This window comes from Rana temporaria, chromosome 3, assembly GCF_905171775.1.
Source record: "Rana temporaria chromosome 3, aRanTem1.1, whole genome shotgun sequence".
NCBI classification, from domain to species: domain Eukaryota; kingdom Metazoa; phylum Chordata; class Amphibia; order Anura; family Ranidae; genus Rana; species Rana temporaria.
Window position 1 is genome coordinate 178943168 of NC_053491.1, and position 27943 is coordinate 178971110.

At 42.4% G+C, this 27943-nt stretch overlaps 1 protein-coding gene across 3 annotated transcripts in view; it reads left to right on the top strand.

Moving 5' to 3' along the window:
• Positions 1-27943, top strand: part of ANO6 (anoctamin 6) — a 154883-nt gene that overhangs the window by 103612 nt on the left and 23328 nt on the right. For all 3 annotated transcript variants that reach the window (XM_040343896.1, XM_040343894.1, XM_040343897.1), the window contains exons 5-10: positions 6252-6530; positions 8337-8450; positions 11215-11330; positions 14886-15020; positions 21224-21329; positions 23009-23069. In XM_040343896.1, coding sequence (XP_040199830.1) covers positions 6252-6530; positions 8337-8450; positions 11215-11330; positions 14886-15020; positions 21224-21329; positions 23009-23069 — 811 coding nt within the window. The remainder of the gene's footprint in view (positions 1-6251; positions 6531-8336; positions 8451-11214; positions 11331-14885; positions 15021-21223; positions 21330-23008; positions 23070-27943) is intronic.

The following is a 27943-nucleotide window of genomic DNA, read 5'->3' on the forward strand; positions in this document are numbered from 1 at the left end:
CTAAAGGTTTGATTTTTTTATTTTATTTATTATTATTATTTTAAGAAAACAAAAAACGCATCATACTTAACTGCTCTGTGCCCTGATCCTCCTTTTACTTGGGTCCCCCGTCGGCGCTTCTGGCCCCTCCTCCTTGCCAAGTGCCCCAATGACAAGCTGCTTGCTCTGGGGGCACTCGTGTGTGTGTGTGTGTGTGTGTGTGCTCTCTCCCGAGCCACCTCTGTCCTGCCCCCCCTCACTGGCTGTGATTGACAGCAATGGGAGCCAATTTGGTGTGTCTCAGCCAATGAGGAGAGAGAGACCCAGGAGAGACTCTGCTCTCATGCACATCGCTGGTTTGGGTTTGTCAAAGAATTGGGGGGGGCATCACTAGGGTTGGTGTTGCCTCTGGTGCTGTAAAACATTTCCCCCCGCCCTCCACCAAGTATAGTCCCACCTCAGTACAGTCCTGCCTCCCTCAGTCCAGACCCCCCCCCCCCCTACTTAGTATAGGACCCCTCCCTCATTACAAATCCCCTCTCCACTAAGTACAGACTTCCTCTCCACTAAGTATAGACCCTGTCCCTCACTATAGACCCCCCTCCTCCACGAAGTATAAACCCCCCTCTCCACAAAGTATTGACCTCCTCCCTTAGTACGGACCCCCCTCTCCACTGAGTATAGACCACATTCCTCAGTCCAGGCCACCCTCTCCAAGTATAAACCCTCAGTTCAGACCCCCCTTTCTCAGTGTACACACACCCCTCTCCTTTTGTGCTTGCAAGGAGGTGGGAAGGTGCTTATGCTCTTGTGGGGGAGCTCCACTTCTAGCATGGGTCCTTTCTTCTTCCAAAGTGCCCCCAGCACATAACCCCCCCTCTCTGGTCACTCTGCCCCCCCCCCTCCTGTGTCCATCTACAATATGATAGTCTGCACAGACATCAGATCAACATGGGTGTCCCTCCTCCGGTAGTAGTTCTGGTGCTTAGTGTTCACACATGGCCGAGCTTGGCTCTGTTGCACCATGCTGTACATTCTATACACACCAGTTTGTACCCCAACACCGTGCTGTACATTGTATACACTGGTCTGTATATAATGTACAATATGTCGGCAGGGTACAGACTGTACTATACAGACCGGTCTGTACCCTGGCTTTGTTTGGGTGGTTGCACACTGAAGGTTTTTCACTTTCATGTAAAGAGTGCATGAAGGTAAAAAAACGTCACCCTTTACAACCACGTTAAATGGTTTGTCTCATCCATGTAAATTGAAATGGCTGGAGAGTTTGTGCTGTGAAAAACAGACTTGCTGGCTGGATTAGAAGAAGGAAAGACAAAAAAATAAAACTAATTACATCTAAGAATCGGTAAGTTGCAATATATGAAATGTTTTCTATTGGGTTTAAAGCAGGTCTTTGTTCCACTTTGAAGAAAATAAGTCAGCAGCTATAATTACTGTAGTTGCTGACTTTTTTTAACCAGTTCCCGACCCGCTCATGTACATTTACGTCAGCAGAATGGCACGGACAGGCATATCAACGTACCTGTACGTGCCCTGCTTGACGGGGGATGGGGGGTCAGATCGGGACCCCCCCCCCCCCCGGTACATGCCGCGGGTCGGTAATCTTCAGGAGCGATCCGGGATGAGGGGGCGGCGGTTTGTTTTTGTCCGCCCCCTGCGGATCGCTCCCCAGCCAATGCGCTTCCTCCCCCGCCCTCCTCTGCCTGCATTGTAAACACAGGCAGAGGACGAAGTGATGTCACCGCTCCTCCCGCTGGTATATTCGTCCGGCGGAGGAGCGGAGACATCACACAGTGAGTACACAAGCACTACACTGACACACAGACACATAGGCATACAATCCCCCCCGGTCACCCCCCGATCACCCCCCCCTGTCACACTGTCACTAAATAGCAGTGATCATTTACTGATCACTGCATTTAGTGTCAGTGTGACAGGCAGTTAGTGTCAGGCAGTTAGTGTTAGGTCCAGGATAGCCCCCTACCCCCCCAATAAAGGTTTTAACCCCTTGATCACCCCCTAGTTAACCCTTTCACCCCTCTTTTGCCAGCGTCACTAAGCAATCGTTTTTCTGATCGCTGTATTAGTGTCGCTCGTGCCACTAGGTAGCTAGTTTTTTTTTAGGTTCGCCGCCATGTTTTTATAGCGTTAGAAAATTTATGGGGGTACCTAACGCTATAAAAACATGGCGGCGAACCTCAAAAAAAAACTAGCTACCTAGTGGCACGAGCGACACTAATACAACGATCAGAAAAACGATCGCTTAGTGACGCTGGCAAAAGGGGGGTGAAAGGGTTAACTAGGGGGTGATCAAGGGGTTAAAACCTTTATTCGGGGGGGGGGGGGGGGGGAGCTACACTGGACCTAACACTTTTAACCCCTTGATCACCCCCTAGTTAACCCTTTCACCCCCCTTTTGCCAGCGTCACTAAGTGATCGTTTTTCTGATCGCTGTATTAGTGTCGCTGGTGCCGCTAGGTAGCTAGTTATTTTTTGAGGTTCGCCCGCCAGGTTTTTATAGCGTTAGGTACCCCCATACATTTTCTAATAAAGGTTTTAACCCCTGATTGCCCCTAGAGTTAACCCTTTTACCCCCTATTACCAGCGTCACTAAGCGATCGTTTTTCTGATCGCTGTATTAGTGCCGCTAGGTAGCTAGTTATTTTTTGAGGTTCGCCCGCTAGGTTTTTATAGCGTTAGGTACCCCCATACATTTTCTAATAAAGGTTTTAACCCCTGATTGCCCCTAGAGTTAACCCTTTCACCCCCCTATTGCCAGCATCACTAAGCGATCATTTTTCTGATCGCTGTATTAGTGTCGCTGGTGCCGCTAGGTAGCTAGTTAGTGCCAGTAACGCTTACACCCACGCGCAAAGCATACTCCCCCCCATATGTGGAATTACACCCCAAAATACATTCCGCTGCTTCTCCTGAGTACGGGGCTACCTCATGTGTGAGACTTTTTGGGAGCCTAGCCGCGTACGGGACCCCAAAAACCAATCACCGCCTTCAGGCTTTCTAAGGGTGTAAATTTTTGATTTCACTCCTCACTACCTATCACAGTTTCGAAGGCCATAAAATGCCAAAATAGCACAAAAACCCCCCAAATGACCCCATTTTGGAAAGTAGACACCCCAAGCTATTTTCTGAGAGGGATGTCGAGTCCATGGAATATTTTATATTTTGACACAAGTTGCGGGAATATGATAAACTGATTTTTTTTTTGCACAAAGTTGTCACTAAATGATATATTGCTCACACATGCCATGGTTATATGTGGAATTGCACCCCAAAATACATTCTGCTGCTTTTCCTGAGTACGGGGATACCACATGTGTGGGACTTTTTGGGAGCCTAGCCGCGTACGGGGCCCCGAAAACCAATCACCACCTTCAAGATTTCTAAGGGCATACATTTTTGATTTTACTCCTCACTACCTATCATAGTTTTGAAGGCCATAAAATGCCAAGATGGCACACAAACCCCCCAAATTACCCCATTTTGGAAAGAAGACACCCCAAGCTATTTGCTGAGAGGCATGTTAAGTCCATGGAATATTTAATTTTTTTGCCCCAAGTGATTGAATATTGACCAAAAAAAAATTACAAAACGTTGTCACTAAATGATACATTTCTCACACATGCCATGGTTATGTGGAATTGCACCCCAAAATACATTCTGTTGCTTCTCCTGAGTACGGAGATACCATATGTGTGGGACTTTTTGGGAGCCTAGCCAAGTACGGGACCCCAAAAACCAATCACCGCCTTCAAGATTTGTGTGAGTGAAATCAAAAATTTATGTCCTTAGAAATCTTGAAGGTGGTGATTGGTTTTCGGGGTCCCGTACGCGGCTAAGCTCCCAAAAAGTCCCACACATGTGGTATCCCCGTACTCAGGAGAAGCAGCAGAATGCATTTTGGGGTGCAATACCACATATAACCATGGCATGTGTGAGAAATATATCATTTAGTGACAACGTTTTGTAATTTATTTTTTATTTATTTTTTTGGTCAATATTCAATCACTTGGGGCAAAAAAATTAAATATTCCATGGACTCAACATGCCTCTCAGCAAATAGCTTGGGGTGTCTTCTTTCCAAAATGGGGTCATTTGGGGGGGTTGTGTGCCATCTTGGCATTGTATGGCCTTCAAAACTATGATAGGTAGTGAGGAGTGAAATCAAAAATTTATGCCCTTAGAAATCTTGAAGGTGGTGATTGGTTTTCGGGGTCCCGTACGCGGCTAGGCTCCCAAAAAGTCCCACACATGTGGTATCCCTGTACTCAGGAGAAGCAGCAGAATGTATTTTGGGGTGCAATTCCACATATAACCATGGCATGTGTGAGAAATATATCATTTAGTGACAACTTTGTGCAAAAAAAATTCAGTTTGTCATATTCCCGCAACTTGTGTCAAAATATAAAATATTCCATGGACTCGACATCCCTCTCAGCAAATAGCTTGGGGTGTCTACTTTCCAAAATGGGGTCATTTGGGGGGGGTTTTGTGCTATTTTGGCATTTTCTGGCCTTCGAAACTGTGATAGGTAGTGAGGAGTGAAATCAAAAATTTGCGCCCTTAGAAATGCTGAAGGCGGTGCTTGGTTTTCGGGGTCCCGTATGTGGCTAGGCTCCCAAAAAGTCCCACACATGTGGTATCCCCGTACTCAGAAGAAGCAGCAGAATGTATTTTGGGGTGCAATTCCACATATAATCATGGCATGTGTGAGCAATATATCATTTAGTGACAACTTTTTGTAATTTTTTTTTTTTTTTGTCATTATTCAATCACTTGGGACAAAAAAAAAAAATATTCAATGGACTCAACATGCCTCTCAGCAGTTTCCCTGGGGTGTCTACTTTCCAAAATGGGGTCATTTGGGGGGGTTTTGTACTGCCTTGCCATTTTAGCACCTCAAGAAATGAGATAGGCAGTCATAAAATAAAAGTTGTGTAAATTCCAGAAAATGTACCCTAGTTTGTAGACGCTATAATTTTTGCGAAAACCAATAAATATACGCTTATTGCAATTTTTTTTTTACAAAAGACATGTGGCTGAATACATTTTGGCCTAAATGTTTGACTAAAATTTAGTTTATTCGATATTTTTTACTTTTTGTTATAAGAAAAATCATTTTTTTTTTAAATTTTCGGTCTTTTTCCGTTTATATCGCAAAAAATAAAAATCGCATAGGCAATCAAATACCATCAAAAGAAAGCTCTATTTGTGGGAAGAAAAGGACGCAAATTTCGTTTCGGTACAACATTGCATGACCGCGCAATTACCAGTTAAAGCAGCGCAGTGACAAATTGTAAAAACACCTTGGGTCTTTAGACAGCGTATTGGTCCGGGGCTTAAGTGGTTAAAAGGACACTCCCCTGTCCAGAGGAGGTCAGCGTTGTCCTAACACAAACCAGTTCTTCGCCAGTTATTGGATCCCCGGTGCCGGCATGTTAACTGTGACTTCACAGTCAGTCGGCTGTGACTTCTTGAGGCATAACAGCCCGCTGTGCATGTGCGAGCCAAATTGTGACTTCTCCCAGAAGGTTTTTATGCGGGGGAAGGAACTTTTTAGTAGCTCCGACATGTCAATCCAACTAAATCCACCCTAAAAAAAAAGGGAAGTTTCGCTTTATGCCCGCCTCCTATTTTTTTTTTTTTTTTTTGGGGGGAAGTTCCACTTTTAATATTACTTTAAGGACAAGTTAAATGAGAAGCTTGTCATAGGCTCAAGATCAGCATTTCCCCAAGAATCATTGCTCATCAATTTTAGAAGTGATAATGGCAACTATAGCACTGAGGTCAAAGGCTCTCGGCAGAATTTTGGCTTTCTTCAGTGGAGGGTGGAAGGGGATGTTTGGAAAGCTAGGACTTCCCATAATAGACTTAAATCTTCATATGTAGAGCATCAAGGTACAATCAATACCCGAACGTGCCAAATGTTTTGCTCAGCTTTTTCGATCAAAGAATGTTGGGAAGGAGGGTGCTGATAAGGCCATCCACTGAGATAGTTTCGGCCGGATCATCAGTAACTGTCTGTAATGCACTCACTGTATGGGCAGATTAAGGGGCCGGTGTCGGGAGATTTGTATTATATCTTCTATCTAGAGTGTCAGAAGTTTGCATTTTACATCTGTAGCGTTGTGTACATCCTGTACTTTTGGGAGAGAGCCCTGATGAATGTACTCTGGTTTGCTAAACTTGCTAAAAAGTTACGTGACATTTGTGTGTATCTGTCGCTGTAGGTGGCCGGAGAAGGATTGGTGTTTGTTAAAGTCCATGCACCTTGGGAAGTCCTGTGTACCTATGCAGAAGTGATGCACATCAAGCTACCTATACAACCTAATGATCTGAGGCAACGTCGTTCAGCTTTTAACTGGTTCACAAAAATCTTTACTGTAAGCGAAGATGTGATAAAACCAGAACAGGAATTCTTCACAGCACCCTTTGAAAAGGATCGCGCGGATGATTTTTATATCCAGGACAAAGAAGCCTTTTTCACACCAGCAACAAGAAGTCGCATTGTAAGTAACCAGCTCCTAGCCCTATCCCTCCCAACCCATAGATCAGAACTCAAAATTTCCACTCGCCTGCTTGCATTTGGCGAGTGGAAATAAGCTGAGGGCGAGTGTACTTATTTTGACGTGGGCATGGGAAGGGAGCCCGCCGGCTCAGCTAAAAAAAAAATGGCTGGTCAGAACAAGGGTCACTTTAAGGTATAAGTAATCCATGATGTTGGGAAAGATGAGACATTATGTTCTAGTTATAGGCCTATAGCATTACTAAATGTCGACACAAAACTATACACAAAAAATCTAGCCACCCGACTAAAGGACCTAATGCCAGATTGGGTTGATCCAGACCAGACCGGGTTTATACCCAGAAGAGAAGGTAGAGATAACAGTCTAAAAAACATATTACTACTGCAGGAAAACAAGAGCGTAAAATCCCCAGTCCTGCTCCTGTCAATAGATGCCGAGAAAGCATTTGACAGGGTAGACTGGGGATTTATGATGGATACGCTCCAACATCTGGGGATGGGACCTAAAGAGGGGGAAAAAAAGAAATGAAGTAAAAGATTAAATATATAAAACCGTATATAGATAACCACAAATGATGCGAAACTGAAGGAGACAATATTTATGAATAAATGAAATCATGAGCAAGTCTCTTGCTGTGGTTGAGTCGGACGTGGTTTAAAAAAAAAAAAAGTAATCCATGGTGGAGGGTTGTGTACTATCTTAATATACTGTGCTAAAATGTGTTCCTCCATTTCAGAAGGTTGGGAGGTATGGGTGGGGGGAACTCAGGATACTGCCAACTGCACAGCTTTCCTTTGCACGTTATTTGGACAGTATGCACATCAGCCATGTAGTAAATGATGGTGCAAAAATGGCTTTTATACCTGAAGGCAGTAATTTAAAAAAGCAGGTCACAGTTAATCTTCGGGGTTCATTCCTATTGAGTATACTGGAAAGATGCCTTCTATGCCATTTCTATTTTTTGTTGCATAATATTCTGGCATAAATGGTTCACTGACAGCTAAGAGAAACATGCAAATGCGTTTTAATAAAAATTTTCAATGTCTGGTGCCTAACTCCACACCCTGCACTCGGTACTTAGCGCACCTCTCAACCCTGTAGTCTGTACGTAGCGCACCTCTCGAACCTGCACTCCGTACGTAGTGCATATTTTCCTAATGATGTAATAATGTGTACAGTGCCCATAGTAGCCAATCATATTTTATCCTTTTTTTATTTATCACAGTCAGATCGATGGAATATGCTTTATGTTAATATTAATGTTGTTATTTATTTTTGTAACTTAATTTTGCATAAAACATTTAGCAGTGTAATTTCATGACTAGCCTACTCTGCAAAAACTAAAAATAGATGTTGCCTGGAGTTTGGCTTTGAAACATCTAAACCATAAGAGGATCAATACTAAATTCAGCTTTTGTCAACTGCATTGGGTAATGTAAAGGTGGCCACAGACGATACGAATCTAGGGCCTGGTTCAGCAGGGACTGGCCGAGATTCAAACCTTGTACGGGCAGACTGAATGCTCGCTCAATCAGCTTGAGTACAACCAGCCTGCCGTCAGCAGCAATCGCGGTGTTCCCACGGCTTACCCCCCCCCGGGATAATACAATCGCTCGAACAGTGGTTGCAACATGACGGAAGATGAAATCTCATGTCTGTGGCTAGCTTTAGGTTAGTAATCTCTGTGAAAACTGATCTCTGCACCTACTGTATATCGGGCCGGAGAGGCTTTTGTTCTAAACCTTCATTATATTGGATATTTTTAGCCTTGTGTATGTTTTCTTGTAGGTCCATTTTATACTCTCTCGGGTTGAATATGCTGTGAAGGATAATGTGAAAAAATTTGGCATTAATAAACTCTTGGATTCTGGAATTTATAAGGCAGCATTTCCTCTTCATGATGTAAGAACTTTTGCATGTTTTTGGTTTTCTTGATATTCTACCACAGATTTTGTTTTTATGTTCATTTTAGTGATCTTTTTAGCAAGAGTCATTTGGCACAAATTTAATGCCTGGACTTTGATATTGTATTATATTTGTAGAAATCTCAGAAAAGCTAAATTTTATACTCCAATCTATATTCCGCCCTTTTAGGTTCATGCCACAATTTCTATGTTCCGGGTTTATTTCTGCATGCATGTTTACATGTGTTTCTGATGCATTCCATGCATAAAAAAATGCAGCATGTTCTACTGTTATGCTTTACATACTGTCCTTGCCCTCGATGAGCTTACAATTTTAAGGTCCCTATCTCACATGCATACACTTGGATCCCTTTCACACTGGGGTGTTTTTAAGGCGCTTTTGGGCTAAAAATAGCGTCTGTAAAGCGCCTGAAAAACGTCTCCCCTGCCCAAGGGCTTTCGCACTGAGGCGATGCGCTGGCAGGACGTTAAAAACAAAAATCCTGCCAGCAGCATCTTTGGAGCGATGTGTGTGTGTGTGTGTGTGTGTGTGTGTATATACCGCTTCTGCCCATTGAAATCAATTGGGCAGTGTGGCCAAACCGCCGCTACAGAAGCGCTTTGCGGGTGCTTTTAACCTTTTTACGGCCGCTAGCGGGGGTTAAAAGCGCCCCGCTATCGGCCGAAAACATCTTCAAAAACAGCTGTAAAAATATCAGCGCTTTACCACTGCCCCAGTGTGAAAGGGGGCCTTACTAGAGCCAGTTTAGGCTGGATACACACCTATGCATTTTTTTTTGTGCTTTTTGCATTTTGCAGATTTGCACTACAGTTCATTTAACATGGTTTCCTATGGAACACGTTCTGTAGTACAAAAAGCACTAAAAATGCATAGGTGTGAATCCAGCCTTAGACAGCACCCAATTAACCTACCAGTATGTTCTTTGTGTGGGAGGAAACCCTCAGGCCCCGTACACACGTCCGAGGAACTCGACGTGCCAAACACATCGAGTTCCTCGTCGAGTTCTGTGTTGAAGCCGCCGAGGATCTCGGCGGGCCAACTTTCCTCATTGAACAACGAGGAAATGGAGAACATGTATGAAATGTCTCTATTTGGCCCGACGAGTTCCTCGTCGGCTTCCTCGGGGGAAAAGTGTACACACGACCGAGTTTCTTGGCAGAATCCAGCTCCGACCGAGTTTCTGGCTGAATTCTGCCGAGAAACTCGGTCGTGTGTACGGGGCCTCACAAGCACAGGGAAAACTTCATAAAGAACCAAGGTTCGTAGTGCTGTAAGGCAGGAGTGTTGGAACTCTTTCATACTGAACTTTCTAAACTGCCAGTAAAACACTAATCACTTTTGCAGCGCTTTTCAGGTGCTTTTGTTTTACAAACCTTTTTATTGTATAAATTGACAATATAAAGGATCAAATATCAAAGATAAATCAATATTGAATATGTTTTACAATAGGTGAAATTTCAAATATCTATAATGAAGATATAATGTAAAGCTAGAAGTATATAATTATAGTATATATCATTTATCAAATATAAAGCAAAATAAGAGGAATATAAAATAAAGAAAAGGAATACATGTACCAGTAAACAGAAGAGAGAAAAACTAATTAAAATGAGGATTGAAAATTATATTGGTCTGGATATCTAAAGAAACCAAGGTGTCCATTTAGCATCAAAAGAGGGTTTAGGGTCGTGTAAGGTGTGACATTTTTTTTTTTTTTTTTTTCCATCTGCATAATTTGGTCAACTTGAGAAATCGCTTGCTGGAATGGCACCATATCAGATTTCCAATTTAGAGCGATGGCCCATTACATGGCTACACAAATAGTATGGATAAGATTCAAGAGGCATTTAGGAACCTCTGGGATATTATCAAAAAAGAATGTGTTCATATGTTAAAGCAAGTGTTTTACATGTAATTTTGCTAAATACAGAGAATACTTCTTTCCAGGTAGGCATTTAGGCGCTTTTGAGGCGCTTTCCATACATTTCAATGGAGAAGGGAGCTTTTGAGGCGCTTTCCATACATTTCAATGGAGAAGGGAGCTTTTGAGGTGCTTTCCATACATTTTAATGAAGAGGAGAGCTTTTGAGACCCTTGTTTTAGCTCTCCAAACATGCTCCAAAGATGTTGCTTGCAGGAGTTTTTTTCACCTCCCTGCCAGCGCACCGCCCCAGTGTCAAAACATCCATTGATTTTAATAGGAAGTCGTTTTCGTGAGCTTTTCAGGCGCAAAAGCGGTTGAAAAACTCAGTGTGAAAGGGGTCTTTACCACAAAGCCGCTGGGGTTGATTTAATAGAACTAGAGTGAAAAAATCTGGTGCAGCTGTGCATGGTAGCCAATCGGCTTCTACCTTCAATTTGTTCAATTAAGCTTTGACAATACAACCTGGAGGCGGATTGGTTTTATTGCAGTGCTGCACCAGATTTTGCACTCTCCAGTTTTAGTAAATAATCGCACTGTGTAGTATTGTTTTTAAATGCAGTGCAAATCGCCAGCCTACATTAGCTAGGATGTGTGGCAGAGGTGCTTTCTCATGAGTGTTCCTAAACAGAATCACAAATGCCTAAACAGGTAAGACAATTTACATGCTATGTATTTTAACTGTGTATTAAGCTGTTGACACTCAGCTTAATATTAGCTTACAGCTGTTCTACTTTACATTTACCTGTCTCCCAAATTGTCCTTTTACCTGTCCTGTCTTTTTGAGTTTGCATATAACATTTTGTATGTATTCTGCAGTGTAGATTTAATGTCAAGTCAGAGGATGCAAGAAGCCCCAATGAAAGATACCTGCTGTACAGAGAATGGGCCCACCCGCTTAGCTTTTACAAGCTGCAGCCTTTAGATCTTGTAAGGTATGGGATTTAGGCAAATGCTTTTTTAACCATATTGTTAGATCTTAAATCAGGCATGTTTTTTATTTTGCTGACTAAAATGTATTTTGTTTTCTATTATTAAACTACAACTCACCCTCCCTATTGCCCCTATATCAAGGGGTTCATTTGTCACTGCAAACAGACCATATTTATGTCACTTAAAGCCCACCTCCAGGACTTTATAAAAATAATCGAATTTTACAGCAGTGCCCCCATCTCCTGCACTGTGTGGGTAAATGCTCATTATGTCTAGGGGTGCTTTAATAAGGAGAAATTCTGACCTAATTCTGCGCTAATTCTGCGCTTCAGCAGTTCAAAGGGTCCCACGTAGCCTCCTCTCTAAGCTGCTTGGGGTCACACGCTCATCCCTGCATGTTCAGTGCAGGGTTAAAAGGCCCTGTATTGTTTGTGATCACACTGAGGAACCACCTATAGCTAGCGATTTGGGGAGGGCAGCACCAGAGCTGGACAGGTTGGGGGTTAGGTTCAGTAATACTGCCCATTCTTCAAGAACTTTAGATGTAATGAACATGTAACTATTGCAGTGCGGAAGAGGGGGCACACTGCAAGGCCCACTTTCTCTAAAGCCGGCCATACATGGATCGAAATTCAGCCAGTTCGGCAGGTACTGGCTGAATTTTGATCCATGTATGTGCACCCTGGTAAATACATCGATCAAATTGTGCCTGTCGGGTTTTTCCCAAACGAGTAGTGCTGCTGGCCAAAAGCCTTCAACACTGGCCATTGTGTTTTTGTTGGCAGGGAAGGCTTCCCAGTGGCAAAACAGCGGTGCAGGACGGATTCCCCCATCAACACTAACTGGGGTTATTGAGCAATTTGGAAGCAAAGAGAATTGCATAATCTATGACTTTCATAGTTCCAAGAGTTGGGCTTTAAGAGAACCGAAGAATCCATAACCATTTGCATATTGCATGTTATGATTTACTACATTTTCACCCTCCTATTTCTCCATTTCTTGGCAGATTTGCTTTTAATATGATTAATTAAAACAAACTATCTTAAAAATAAAATAAAAATATACACAATCATAAGTCATAAATGCAATATCTGATTTATAAAAGTAATAATAACATGAAAATTGTGGTGTTACATAACCCTGTGTTCCTTCTCTAAATCCCTCTCAAACTCTTGAAACCTTCTGATGAAACATTCCACAGTGATTAGATGAGTGGCTCCTTAAACATGCCACATGGCAGAAGTGGGACTGTTATGCAATTTACACAAAAATGTAAAATGGTCTTGAGTTAGAGCTTACAAAGCATTACATTGATGTATGGATATGTGACTATCTTTCACTTCTGCTCAAGCACCCTATTTGCTGCCAGCCCACCTGAGAATCCAGTGTAAAATGTGACTTGTTAAATTGATATTAAACCTTTTTGTTTTTTTAAATGACAAACATGTTGTACTTTCCTGCTCTATTTTTGCTCAGAGCAGCCCTGGTCCTTTTTTTCTGGGGTCCCCCGCCGGCGCTCCAATACCCATCCTCTTCGGCAAGTGCCCCCAGGGAAAGCCACTTTCCCTGGGGGCACCCGTGCATGCTCACTTCCAAGCCGCTCAGTCTGCATCTATTAACACAGACCGGGTGACTCGCCCCACACCCCCTCCCAGTCACAGCATTAGATTGACAGCAGTGGGAGCAAATGACTGCCGCTGCGATCAATCTGTCCGATGAGGGAGACAGTGACGAGAGCTGGTGCTCTCGTGCACATTGCTGGATCGGATTAGATTCAGGTAAGAAAAATAGGGGGGGGAGAGATGCAGCACAAAGGTTTTTTTTTTACCTTGATGCTTCAAGGTAAAAAAAAATAAACTAAAGGCTTTAGAACCACTTTTAAACAAAGTCAAACCTTACATAGGGCTGTGTATGCTCTCCTCACGTTCGCGTGATGGCACTCTAAACTTCCAATTTGCAATTTAGGTAATAAACACTGCATTGTGGGGGGTACTTTGAAGAACCAAGTAATTCCAGGACTGGGCAGCGACAGAATAAATTAAGCCTCGTAACACGATCGGCCTTCCATCTGACTTTTCCGTGGATTTTTGTTCGAAAGGCGTTGGCCGTGAAATTGTTCTGCATACACACCGAAGAAAATTTTCAGCCAACATTCGCCAAACCGCGTGGTTTTTCAGCTCTTTACTGCCACCCTTTGGGCAACTTCTGCTATTGTTGTCTCATGTTTAGAATTGGTTCCGAGCATGGGTGTTTGTACTGTGGATTTTAGTTGGGTGGATTTGTGTACACACTATCGGATTGTGTGTAACAGATTTAGTGCCTGACAGTTGGTGATCATGAACAGCCAACATTTGTTGTCGTTCATTCAGCCAACAATTGTCTGATGGAGCATACACACGGTCGGATTATCTGACACAACACGTCCATCAGACAATTATTGTCATAAAATCGGATCGTGTGTATGGGCCTTTAGTTGAGGAGTATACAGTATAGTGAACCAGATACTTTGGCCAGTATAATGCTGGATTGGGCTCTTCTGTGTTCTTTGCGGTACTTGAAGAGGAACTGAGGGCTGAGTTCTGGTAAGAGCACTTGCCATGTAGTGCAAGTATGCACACACTATACTTGCAGGTTATAGAAAATGTACCTCTGTGTTGTTCCAGCTCCTTTGTGTCTTTCTAATTTGGCCATTGGGTGGTCAGTGATAATGCAACCATCCCAGCATTGGACTTCTCTATTCTGTATCTTGCAGGTGCAGAAGACTATGATAGAGCAAAGAAAAATTGCTAGAACGGAAAGGGCACCTATTTTTTTTATTTTTTTGCCAGTAAAGAATACAATGTATTTCCTACCAAAGAACAAATTCTGGGGTGTGTATTGAGGACAAAACCGTACAAAAGTTTGATACAAAAAATTACTTACTGAACAAAGGAATTTTATATGTTAAAATCATGGGTATAAATGGACTCCCGATGAGGTACAATTAGGAAACTTATGTAAGGGCTTGTTTCAAACTGTCAAATCTGGAGATATTGCAAGCTGTCAAACTTCAAGTTTGGATCAAGTCCTTGCCTAAGTTTTCTAATTGTACCTCATTGTGAGACTATTCATACCCATGGTTTTATCCCTGAGCTAGGGGAGGCATTTCTCCCAGACATGTGTTGGCTTTGTTTGATACTCTGTTCAGTAATTTCGATTTGATCTTTTTGTGTCATGAACTTTCTTACTGGGTGCTTTCTTAATACCCACCCCAGAGTTTTGCCATCCACTGAGACTTCTCTGAGAGTGAGACCATCAGAAAGGCAACAGCCCGGGACCAGAACAAGGTCCACCTACATGGCACCTTCACTGTATACCAGCCCCTGTGATGGAGGACTGAATTCTACGATACTGTATATCCAATAATATTAATACCTCACCCCCATGTGTTCATCGCTATAACACCTATACATCGGCTACCCAAAAAAAGCTATGCTCGCTAATAGATTATTTATTATTTATGAGTTCGGGATCATGGTCTTCTTGTAAAGTGATGTTTATTTTTTGTAATTCCACAGAAAATACTATGGTGAAAAAATTGGAATCTATTTTGCCTGGCTGGGTTTCTATACCCGTATGTTGCTGCTGGCAGCAGTAGTGGGACTTGCATGTTTCTTATATGGCTATAAATCCCAGGAATCCTGTACATGGAGGTAAGTAGGACATGTACCCCCTAAACGAGATCTAAAATCGCAGCATACGCTTAACATGAAACAATCCGTTATTTTTGACGATCCAATATTTACCTGAAAAATCGAATTTTATGTTGTGATTGCTGCCTGTCATCTCTTTCCACAATTTCCTGCATGCTTTGCTCTGCTCGTTCCTTTTAGTTTACTTCTAAGGACTATGTATCCCTTACTGCCTGCAAGCAGTGGTTCCTTTACTGGCTCCGCCTCCTGAAACTTCTCCTTCTATCACTTCTGCAATTTAGAAGGCAGGCTCTGTGCATTCTGTGACATAGCAGTTCTTACTTACAGGGCTTACTACATACATTTGCTACATTTGAGGTCGTTTAACTGTATTATTTGTGCGCTGATTGTTGCTTTTATTGTTTACTACATACATGTCACTGCATTCTTGGAAGTAAATGTGTGGGATTCGCCTAAAAGTATTTGAAATTCATTGTGACAAATATTATGTTCATTTATATTTGTTAACTTTAAAGGATAAGTTCACCTTTTGGTAACATGTTAAATCCGTATTTAGGGTATAACATTACCAAAGAGCACCTGCGCCCCTTTGATTTTCCCCCTGTGCTGTGACAGCGGGAGGGGATCTTCTTCCCGTACTTGCTGTCATCATTTAAAAAGAGCACAGCCGTGCATGTGAATGAAGGAACTACAACTACCATTCCACTGCTAGGGTGACTTGCAGTTCTTAGTGAACTCTGAGGGCGCTGGTCAACACTCTCGTAGTTCATTGTATTCCTGCTCTCCAGACGGGCAGACCTCTATAAACAGATTCTGCTGGATCCTGGCATTGCACCCATGATCAGCTGAACGTAGATGTACTGCTCTGCACGCTACTTTCACCTGCAAAAATATGTGCATTTTATTTTTAAAGGTGAACTTAGCCTGTAAAGTGATTCTAAAGTCTCAGGTTTTTTTTCTTTAAAAATGGCAAACATGTTATACTTGCCTGCTCTGTGCAGTGGTTTTGCATAGAGCAGCCCTCGCAGATGCTTCTGCCCCTCCCCCCCCCCCTTGCTGAGTTCCCCCACAGCTAGCAGTTTGCTATATGGGCACCGAGCCACTGCTCTCTATGTCCAGTCAGACAAAGAGCCACGGTTCGGCCCTGCCCCCTCTTTCCTCATTGGTTCGCTGGCTTTGATTGACAGCAGCGGAAGCCAATGGAGTCCTGGACAGCCGGGACACTCCTGCAACATCGCTGGATCGAGATAGGTTCAGGTAAGTATTAGGGGGCCAAGGGAGGCTACTGCACAAAGGTTTGTTGTCTTGATAGAAAAACCTTCTGACTTGACAACCACTTTAAGTATACAGATCACTGGAAGCTTGGCATGAATATTGAAAATAGAGGTTTAATCAGTTCCTACTGCTTAATTGTTTAGCTATATGTATGGTAACTCAGTCTTTCCCACACATCCTTGGCCTTTAGAAATATAGATCTTGAGCCAAGATTTTTAAAAGAAACACCAGATCTTTAGTTATTTTGAGGTGGAAGAAGTTGGGAGAAGTATGTTTTTTTTTTTTTTTTTCCAGACGAATACTTGGGTGGATGCAGCTTCGGTCCGATGCTGCACCTGTCCCCCGCCCCCTCTGCACTGAGAACCGTGCAATCGAACATCGCCGATTGCTTGGTTCACCCAGTTCCCCCGATCAGAGAGCTGCTGTCAGTCAGCAGCTCTCTGCTCTGCCCCCTGCGCTCACTAGAGCACTGAGCTGTGGAGGGGTGAAAAACGGCCGTCTGGAGCTCTCGGCGGCTCACTGAGAGGCTGAGACATCTATCCTTCCAGGCATCTGGAGGATCCAGACTTTATTGTCATGATGACGCGGTGCCTGGACTCATCTGTGTGAAAACGGGCCACAGGAGTCCAAATATGATTTGGACTCCTGTGACCAATAGGAGAAGCCCAGACAAACAAGCTTAGGCTGGACTTCTCCTTTTATAAACAACAAAGTATGCACAGGGCTATTTACTATAAACAGGGTACATGCAGGGTATTTACTCCTATTTACTATAAACAAAGTGTGTTTTCTGAAGAAGCTGGAAGAAAGGGTACTACATTGTAGTACACTATTGGGCTATATTTAGATGGCTAAATAGCAGCGAATGGCCTGCTGCATTCAGAGGCCATTAAAATTTTGCTCTGGGCTTAGGTAGACTCTGTGCTATGGCTGCATACAAAGTGGCCGAGTGACTAGTTTCTTTGCGGCCAGAATTTAGCAGAATTGCTCATCCTGGACACACAGTCTGCTTCTGGGGTGGGTCAGAGGCTCTGTTTGCATGTAACAGCTCGGATGGGGATGCAAACTGCAGCGCCAGCCATTGGTTTGTACAGCGTACGAATCTAACATTCACCGGTGACTGCTGCTGTCGCTCACACACCATGTCTGGAAACAGCATTTACAACAGTAGAGTCTTGCTACATGCTGCACCTGGCCACAACTATGTAGCGGTCCTAATGTAGACTAAAAATTGTGGTTTAGTTTCTACATAGTTGCATGGTTGATAAGGCTGAATAAAGACAACAGTCCATCCAGTTCAACCTTTGTTGAACATTATATTTTTCCATTGTTTAGCCATTAATAATCAGTTGTGTTAAACTGTAGAACAAACGTGCAAAGGTTTTTACAAGCTCAGAGAAGTCCTGAGACTCTTTATTTTTTCAGTATCTTGCAACAACCTTGTCTCTTTGGCTTTTAACTGATGCTTGTGTAGTTAAGTTACATTCACTCTGCATATACAACAGAAGACGTACTGACTATACATCACTATTTTTTCATTCTTCTCACAAAAGTATTGCTTGTTTCCATTGTATTTTTACTTAAAAAAAACAAAACAAAAAAAAAACAAGCGTTCTCTACATCTGTTCTTATTGAGTTGAACAATTCACTCCAACATCTGGAGTTGGTTCTCAATCTGAGTTTGCCAGCAGTTCTATTTTATGAAATTGTGGCTTGGATGTGTTCCTAGCCTTGTGTATATGTAATATTGTTTTATTTCTTGAGATGGGAGTTTTTCCTTTTGTTTTGGTCATACCTTTCTATAAAAAAATAAAATAAAATCTCATTAGTGCCACTAGACACCCACAGATTGCTCACAGAACTGGGTTTGATTTTAATTTGTATTTTTTTTTTTTTTTTTATCTTAAAGCGGAACTTAAAGTGGAAGTAAACCCCCCCTATCATTTTCAGCTAAGGAAGCTGCCATCTTGGCCTATGTTTTATCTTCAACTGCCATGGTGCTACACATGTGATCAGTTATGACACCAGCCATTGGATGGTTTGACAGTTTGGTTGAGAGCACAACCAATGGGACAGTTAGCAATCCCGGCATGCCGGAAATGTAACTGCTTTTTGAAACTGTTAAATCGATGGGTTTACTTCCGCTTTAACTCTCTCAATCAACAGACTATTTTAATACTTTTGCTTCTAGCATTAGTAAATAGATGGGAAGGTACATTATATTTACTTGTGTTTGAGAGTTGATGCACACTGGGCTTAAAAATTGCTGCTTCTACAAAAGTTTTGCCTGTAGAAGCAGCTCAATGTTCTCCTATATATCCATGTACATTAAGACATTTAGAGGCATATTTTAAACCCTGTGTTTAGAGGCAGAAAAAAAAAAGCCTTCTGGTTTGCGTTTTTTGAGCTCCTAAACACCTGTACAAAAAAAATTCTGGATGAGTGTTCTATTCTGGCAAAAGTACTCACATTTTTGTTTCTAATTTTTTAAGCCCAGTGTGCACGGACCCTTAAACTTTTTTTAGATTAGACGACACGTCAAATTTTGTAAAGAAAGTGACATTCCATCACAGCCATATTGGTACACCCCGCAGTCGCCCACTGTAAGGATACAGTTAGAAGGTGGCAAACGGACATCTTTTTACACCCAACAGAGTCAGCCATTTCACATTTATTTTTACTAGTAAACTAAGCTTATATAGTGAAATACAGTATTTTTTTAATCTGTCTGACTCTTTTAAAGTTGAATTTTTAAAGCAGCAGCAAGCCTGCTAATCTTACAGGTTTGCTGATCTGACAGAACACTGCTGCTTTTAAAATTCAACATCAAGAGTCGGACTTATTTTTAAAATACTGTATTTCACTATATAAGCTTGGTCTACAGGTAAAAATAAGTGTGAAATGGCAAACTCCGGTGGGTGTAAAAAGATGTCTGCTGGTTGGTTTTCATATTTTATTGAACAACCTAGTGTTTTTATTACACTTTGGACTTCATTGCCTTCACCTATGTTTCTATAACTAGCTAACTAATGACACCACAAAGCAACTTATTCACTCCTCGGTTTTTTCTCGACTTGACTACTACAACTCTTTCCTTATTGGCCTACTCTTACGCAGGCTATCCCCCCTTCAGTCTATTATCAATTCTACTGCTAGACTAATACACCTCACTAACCGATCAGTGACTGCTTCTCCTCTCTGCCAATCCCTTCACTGGCTTGCCCTACCCCACCGTATAAAATTAAAAATGCTAACCACAACATCTCCCCCAGCTACATCACCAACCTCATCTTCAGTTATCGCCCAAATCGCCCCCTCCGCTCCTCCCAGGACCTCCTGCTCTCTAGCTCCCTTGTTACTTCCTCCCATGCCTGCCTTCAGAACTTCTCCAGAGCCTCTCCCATCGTTTGGGACTCCCTGCCACGGTATGTTTGGTCAGCCCCTAACCTGTCCACCTTTTAGAGCCCTTTCACACTGGGGCGGTGAGGGCGTCAATGGTAAAGCGCCGCTATTCGGCCAGTAGGGGGGAGCTTTTAACCCTTTTTTGTTTTTTTTGGGCCGCAAGCAGGGGTTAAAACTGCCCGCAAAGTGCCGCTGCAGATAGATTTTTAGATGCGGCTACCTGGACTTTTTTTACTTTGGGCTTTCACACTGGTGTGAATGGAGCGGCTCTTTCAGGGCACTTTGTAGGCGCTATTTTTAGCGTTCTAGTGCCAGCAAAGCACCTCGGTGTGAAAGGGGTCTGAGGAGATCCATGAAAACGAATTTATTCAGGGAAGCCTATGCCACACGCACCTAAGAACTGTACCCGAGCCACCCTCATCAAATCATCCCCTGCAGCTATTACCTTTTTGTACCACCACCCCCTCCCTTTTACAATGTAAGCTCTATGAGCGGACCCTCCTGTCCCTTCTGTATTAAATTGTGCTGTCCCCCCTCTACATTGTAAAGCACTGCGTAAACTGGTGGTGCTATATAAATTGTGTATAATAATATATATTTCACACTTTTACATTCTGGTTTAATATAGAAGTTCTGCACTAATTTTTGATCTGGCTATAAAATGACACTGTCTGTAATGAGCCAAGTATATCTAAACCGTCACTAGGCACAGCCTGGCAATCACATTCTCTGATGAAATGTGTATTAAGTTGCTTAACCAAAATTTCCCTTTTTAGAATATTTGGCTGCTTTAGCTGTTCTAGCTTTCAATTGCTTCTCGCTTACTGTATATTGGTGTAAAGGCTGATGGTGTTTATTTCCAGTACCTCTTGGAATGCAAATGCGTGGTATACAAGATTAAAGTACACATTGGAGGTTATTTATGAAAGGCAAATCCACTTTGCTCTACAAGTGCAAAGTGCACTTGAAATTGCACTGAAAGTGCACTTGGAAATGCAGTCACTGTACATCTAAGGGGTAGATCTGAAATGAGGGGAAGCTCTGCTGATTTTATTATCCAATCGTGTGCACGCTAAAATACTTTTTTTTATTTCCCTTGCATTTCCCTTGCATGTCCCCCTCAGATCTACAGTAACTGCATTTCCAAGTGCACTTTCAGTGCAATTTCCAGTGCACTTTGCACTTGTAGTGCAAAGTGGATTTGCCTTTCGTAACTCACCCCCACTGTGTACTATGTCAATTTACCTATTAATTACTGTAATAGGAGTGCGAGCATAGTATGAAAATCCAAGAAAAGGAAAGGGGGATGTTGCCATTGCATCCAGCCATGATTTATTTAACATTCTTTCAGTTGTATTCATAATATCAAATTGAATTTCATTATCATGGACAAATGAACAGTTGTCTGCTTTAGTTTCAAGTAATCTATTTATTTTTTTATTTTTATTCTACACGAATGGCCTACATTACATAAACACACTGGCCCTTTATGTCTTTTAAGTCCTAAAAGAGAAACTCTCTTTCAGCAAAGAAGTGTGTGACCCAGACATTGGAGGAAATATCATAATGTGTCCGCAGTGTGACAAAGAGTGCACATACTGGTACCTTAACATCACCTGTAGTTCATCAAAGGTAATGTTACAAAAAATGCACTCTACTTCATATTATTTTTTTGTATGTGGTTTATGATGATGTTCAGTCTTTAGTATAGATATGTCGTATGCAGGGCTCCTATCAGTCACTAGTATTTCTAAAACCAAAAGTGTTGAGTGAAAATTTTCCTTTCGTCTAGCAGGTTTTAGAATGCTTTTATTAAAATTGAAAGTGAATTGTAAAGCTTTCTTTGCAAGTCAGAACAGGTACTTTTTTTTGTTTTTAATAAATATTATTATTATTTTCTTTTTTTATTATTATTTAAGTGTAACTTCAGCTATATAAATAATATCAATTTTTTTCTTTAAGGTTTAGGGATAGTATAGGGAAGGGTTAACAGCCCTGTAATGTTTGTATGGCTGTCTGTGTCCCTGATTTCACCTCACTTTCTGTCCCTGTGGCAATTGGATTTTGAAAATTTGGGTTGTTGTGGAAACAAGGATTGGTAATAAGGCTGCATTCACACTGTAACGCCGCGTACGCTGCGTATTTTGCCGCGATTTGTTTAACTTTTTTTTTTTTTCTCACAAATTATTTCCATTGCTGTCTATGGCCGAAGGCCAATGCCGCCTGAAAAAAAGGGTCCGGGACTTGTTTTCAGGCGGCAGGCGTACGGCGTTTCGGCGTGAGATGTGAACCATCTCATAGACAGCAATGGAAATTCGCCCCTCCAGCGTATCGAGCGTCGCGCTTCAGGCGTTTTGTCGCCTAGGTGGGAATGCAGCCTAAAGCTTTGGTGGAGATCTCTTTTTGCATTAGAACTCTTGGACCTCTTTCAATCTGGAGGCGTTTTTCAGACTCTTTAACTCTCAAAATAGCACTTGTAAAGTGCCTGGAAAAAAGCCTCAGCTGCAATCCCAGTGTGAAAGCCAGAGTGCTTTTACACTGCTGCGCTGGCAGGGCGTAAAAAAAAAAGTCCTGCCAGCAGATTCTTTGTAGCGCTTTAGGAACGGTGCATACACTGCTCCTAAAGTGCCCCTGCCCATTGAAATCAAAGGGCAGCGCCGGCAAAGAGCCACTCGCGGCCGAAAAGCACCGCAAAAACGACGGTAAAGCGCTGCTAAAAAATAGCGGCGCTTTCAGTGTAAAAGCACTCTTACAGGAGTAAATTTCCCTTCCTAGGGGTAGATTTCCTCTCGCTTCCTGTTTCTTCCTTCATTCATATCCCTCTGCTACAACACACATTCTGTTTATACTGTACATATTAGTGATATGTATGTGGGCATACTGGCATGGTGTCTTGCCTTTTTATTGAGATAAACCTTCCAAGATGGCAATAGAAACCTGACAGAAGTTCTAATCCTTACCCTATATATCTAAAACAAATTATCTGGAGCTCTTTTTTTTTTACACAGGAACAGTCTCTTCATCCAGCTAAAATATATATATATATTGTGTGTGTATATGTGTGTGTGTGTGTGTGTGTGTGTGTGTGTGTGTGTGTGTGTGTGTGTGTGTGTGTGTGTGTGTGTGTGTGTGTGTGTGTATGTATGTATATATATATATATATATATATAAAATATATATCTCATTTATTTCTTTTCATATCCCTTTTTTTTTCTCATTCTTTTCATGTTTTTTAAAAAGTTATAGTGTTTAAAAACACCATGTGAACAAAAACCTAGGTTGAATTTTGTTTTTTTTGTTCTCTTTTATAGACGCTTTGTATATTTGACAGTTTTGGCACACTCATATTTGCAGTCTTTATGGGAATATGGGGTAAGATGGCTCTATTTTATTTTCCCTATTCTTATAGTGTGTGTTCGTTGGTAAAACTGTTTGATTATTGATGCACAAAATGCAAGAGATGTACCCTTTGTAGTAGTAGTTTTGTGGCAAGGCATGATTTTGCATTTTTGTTTTTACGGTCATTCCTGAGATATGGTTTGTTGTATATATTGGAAATTTTTTAGGCAAATATCTTAGCTGCTCACTTTAAAGTGTGATCACACAATAAATACCATGCAGGGCAAAGCCATAATATGGAAGGCAACCCCATCAAATGCCTATCCTAGCTTTCACTCATGCCCCCAACACTCTGCTCAGTTGCTGGGAGAAGGAGAGGAAGTCCTCTACATTCTAAGTCACAACTCTCTTCTCATTCCATGTGACAGTGCTGGGAGACAGAGTGGCCAGTCACTATGTATTATTTCTGTCAGGTGGAAAAGAAGTACGAGTAACATTCTACCTATATCTGGAGGTGCAGAGTTGGCATGCTTTTTACATCCCCAATAGATCAAAACAATACCTATTGCAGACACGCTCCTCTAACTCCTCAAACTGGACTTTCTGGTGGAGAAATGAATTGGGGACTTAAGCAAGCATTTGTGCCTGAAAACTAGGTGAGACATAACTATGGGAAAAAACGGATCCAGCAACAGGAAAACTTTTCTGCTTAGTTCCCATAAATATAAAATATGTCAGCGTGTGCTTCACATTACCAGCATTCACCAAAATTGACATTTTCAGCATATTAGGATAAGCAAAACTTTCCTAATAAATATTAACCCCCTCACCTCTGTACTCATTGAGAGTAGATCCTAAATTTTCCCTCCTATAACCCATTCTAACCAATAAAACTTTTCCATACACAAAATTTGGTGAGTGAATTGAAAGTTCTGGGGGATGAACCCCTAAAAATGTGTCTCTAAATGAAGGCTGTAAAGGGAGCGAGGCTGCTTCAGGCATGGGTTGGGGAACCCGATAAGAAAGCAAAAGGAGGAGAGAGAAGCACCAAGCCAATCCTTTAAACGGCTTAGGAATTTATTTAGTATGCAAGTATAAAACGACACTAAAAACTTGTGTGTAAAATGTTGGACTTGTACTTATACGGAATAAATTCCTAAGCTGTTTAAAGTAGGGTTGTCCAGATACCGATACCAGTATCGGTATCGGGACCGATACCGAGTATTTGCGCTAGTACTCGTACTCGCGCAAATACTCCCGATACCAAAATAGAATACTTTTTTTTTTTTTTTTTTTGTGACATCGAACACAAATTGGATGGCACCATTGGATGGCACTGATAGGTGGCACTGGCATTGATTGAATGGCACTCATAAATGGATGGCACTGATAGGTGGCACTGGCATTGATTGGGTGGCACTGATGAGATGCACTAATAAGCTGCCTCCCTGCACTGATGCACTAATGGGCACTGATGTGCACTGATAGGTGGCACTGGCTAGCTGCACTTTTGGGCACTGGCACCGATGAGCTGCACTGACAGTGATCACTCCTTCAATGATATGTAGTTTTCCAGTACCGTATGCTAAAAAACAGCCCCACACCATGATGTACCAGTTCTTCATAATTCTAAAGAAAATATCTTTGGTCTGTATTGTGGTTTGAAAACGGTCACATGACATTAAAAAAAAGTATCGGTATTCGGTATCGGCGACTACTTGAAAAAAAGTATCGGTACTTGTACTCGGTCCTAAAAAAGTGGTATCGGGACAACCCTAGTTTAAAGGATTGGTTTGGCGCTTCTCTCTCCTCCTTTTGCTATACAGTTGGAGTGCAGTTCAAAATGCATCCAACTTTGTTCAGTGTGAAAGGACCCTTACTGACAAACTCCCCCCTTCCTCTGGGACATAGATTGGGGGATCCTTTCCTCTGCTGTCTCCAGTGCCACTTTTACATTTAGGGCTCATTTGACACTTGCTTCGGCTTAAACGCACATTAAAGAGGAGTTCCACCCAAATTTGGAACTTCCTCTTAACCCACTCCTCTCCCCCTTACATGCCACATTTGGCATGTAATTTTTTTGGGGGGGGAGTGGGGGCTTCAGCAAGAGTGGGACTTCCTGTCCCATTTCCTCCTTCCTGTAGGCGACTAAGCTTAATCGCCTTCAGGAAGGGGCTGCTGTAGGCGATCGCCTAGGACACGTCACAGGTCCTAGGCGATCTCCTGGCCAATTACACGGCGCGGCGCCGGGCCGCTCGCGCATGCGCAGTGCCGCTCGCGCATGCGCAGTGGGTGCCCGGCCGTGAAGCCGAAAGCTGTCACGGCAGGGTGCCCACACTGAGAATGAAGACGCCGGCCGGGGAGGGGGGGAGAGGAGAGGAGAGGAGAGGAGAGGAGCGGAGCCCGGCCGGCGCGTCGCTGGAGTACTGGAGCAGGTAAGTGTCTGTTTATTAAAAGCCAGCAGCTACACTTTTTGTTGCTGCTGACTTTTAATAAACATACAAATGGCTGGAACTCCCCTTTAACGTCTAGTTTAGGGCTAGTTTACACTTGTTTCAAAACATGGCTTTGGACACGCTTTGTTAAAGCTACTGTCACTAAATAAAATGGTTTGCTTACAGTCCTGTTTACACCTTGATTTTGCTTGTTGCTTTGGTGGGGCTTCAATGAGGCTTTGGTGGAGCTTCGAAGGGGCTTTAATTAGCCTTTGGTGGGGCTTCGATTTAGCCCTTGGTGGGGCTTCAACCAAGCTTTGCCATTGACTTCTATAGAGGCTTTGAAGATACTTTGAAGCACCACTAAAGCTACATTTAGCAAAGTGTGTCCGAAGCCATGTTTTTAAGTGTAAACTAGCCATTACAGTTTTACATTTACAGTTGTTATGTCTTGGAATGTTCAATAATTTTGACGTACCTTGTCATTTTCTATTTGCTGCTAATAACTACATTAGTGGGAAACACCGTATTTATCGGAGTATAACACACAGGCGTATAACCCGCACCTTAATTTTAAGAGGGAATTTTTACGGAAAAAAAATAATTAAATAATAAACTTTTGAAGCAGAATCAGGGTCATTGCCCATCAATGCAGCCTCACCATTGCCCATCAATGCAGCCTCACCATTGCCCATCAATGCAGCCTAACCAGTGCCCATCTTCAGCCTCACCATTGCCCATCAATGTAGCTTTACCAGTGCCCATCAATGTAGCTTTACCAGTGCCCATCAATGCAGCCTAATTAGTGCCCGGCTGCAGCCTCACTATTGCCCATCAATGCAGCCTGATCAGTGCCCATCAGAGCAGCCTTTCCAGTGCATGGAGATTAGAGCCGCCGGTGTACACAGAGCTGGGATATTCCCATTTACTCCGCTGCTACTGTTTTATGATGTCCCGGATCCTGGACCAGCTCCTATGATGGAATTCACATGTGCTGGTATTTCGTCACATATGGCGACCCATCACATTTGGCTACCCGCTGGAGTGCACATGAGCGACGCCGCCGCCATATGCGTTCCAACACTTTTACAAATGCTAAATTCTCATCGAAAAGCAATTACTAAAACGTTCACAAATTCTTTTTAGCTAAATTCTCTAGCTATATTCTTCATCACATTCGGCTACCCATCACATTTGTAAAAGTGTTTGAACGCATATGGCGGCTTTACGCATGCACACTCCAGCGGGTAGCCAAATGTGATGGGTAGCCATATGTGACGAAACACCAGCATTGTACCAGTGTGCTGTCTATCATAGAAGCCAGTCCAGGAGCTGGGACTTTGTATAACAGCTGAGTAAGCATGAGATCCAAGGCTCTGTGTAATCCTGTGGCGCTCGCCTCCCCTCCAAGGCAGCCAAATGGAAAATATTGGCGTATAACATGCACACATCCTTTGCACTCTGTTTTCAGAGGGAAAAAGTATGTGTTATGCCGCATGCACACGGTCAGGCTTTTGCCCAGCCAAATCACATCGGAATTCCGACAGAATTCCATCGGAAAAAAATAGAACATTTTCTATATCTAAACTTCGATGGAATTCATTGGAATTTCCGATTAAAAAAACTCAGATGGGGCTCCACACGTTCGGAAAATCCGATGGAAAAAGTCCATCTGACTTTTTCCATCGGAAATTCTGATTGTGTGTATGGGGCAATATACGCAGATTTTAAATACGGTACTTGCCAATGTACTCAAACAATTTGATTTAAAACACTGTATGCTTTATTTATATCTTGTCCTTTTTATGTGTTGTTGCCTTCCAATAACTTTTTTTTATGAATAAAGTTAAGATATAAATATTATATTGCTCCTCACAATTGGTTGACGCATATTCAGCAGCTATACATATATTTCTATACAAAATAAAAAAAACTGTAGGAGGGCAAAAAGGCTGCCACATCCATTTGAATATACAAACTATTCTCTGATTCCTCTTGTGACTTTCAAAGCGGCAAAAAATAAATAAAAAAGGATTACAAATATATGCAATATTAAAGTGTTGGTTCACCCTAAAACAATTATATAACATTACATCCAGCATACTAACGACATGTACAGTATGCTGGTATTTTTTTTTTTTCGCCATACATACCGTTTAATTGTTGTTTTCCCCCCGGCTTCCGGGTTATGATTCCCGCGGGACTGGGCGTTCCTATTGAGAGCTTAGATGATTGATGTCTGGTGAAAAACTTCCCATGGCGCATAAAGCGCGTCACCAGTTTTCCGTAAATGGCCAACCTGCGAGTCGGCGCTATACGGCTCCTGCGCCCACCGTGTAGAGCTGACTGCGCAGGCGCCATATAGAGCCGACTCGCAGGTCGGCTATTTACGGTAAACTCTCAATAGGAACGCCCAGTCCCGCGGGAATCGGAAGCCGGGGTATGCTGGATGTAATGTTATATAATTGTTTA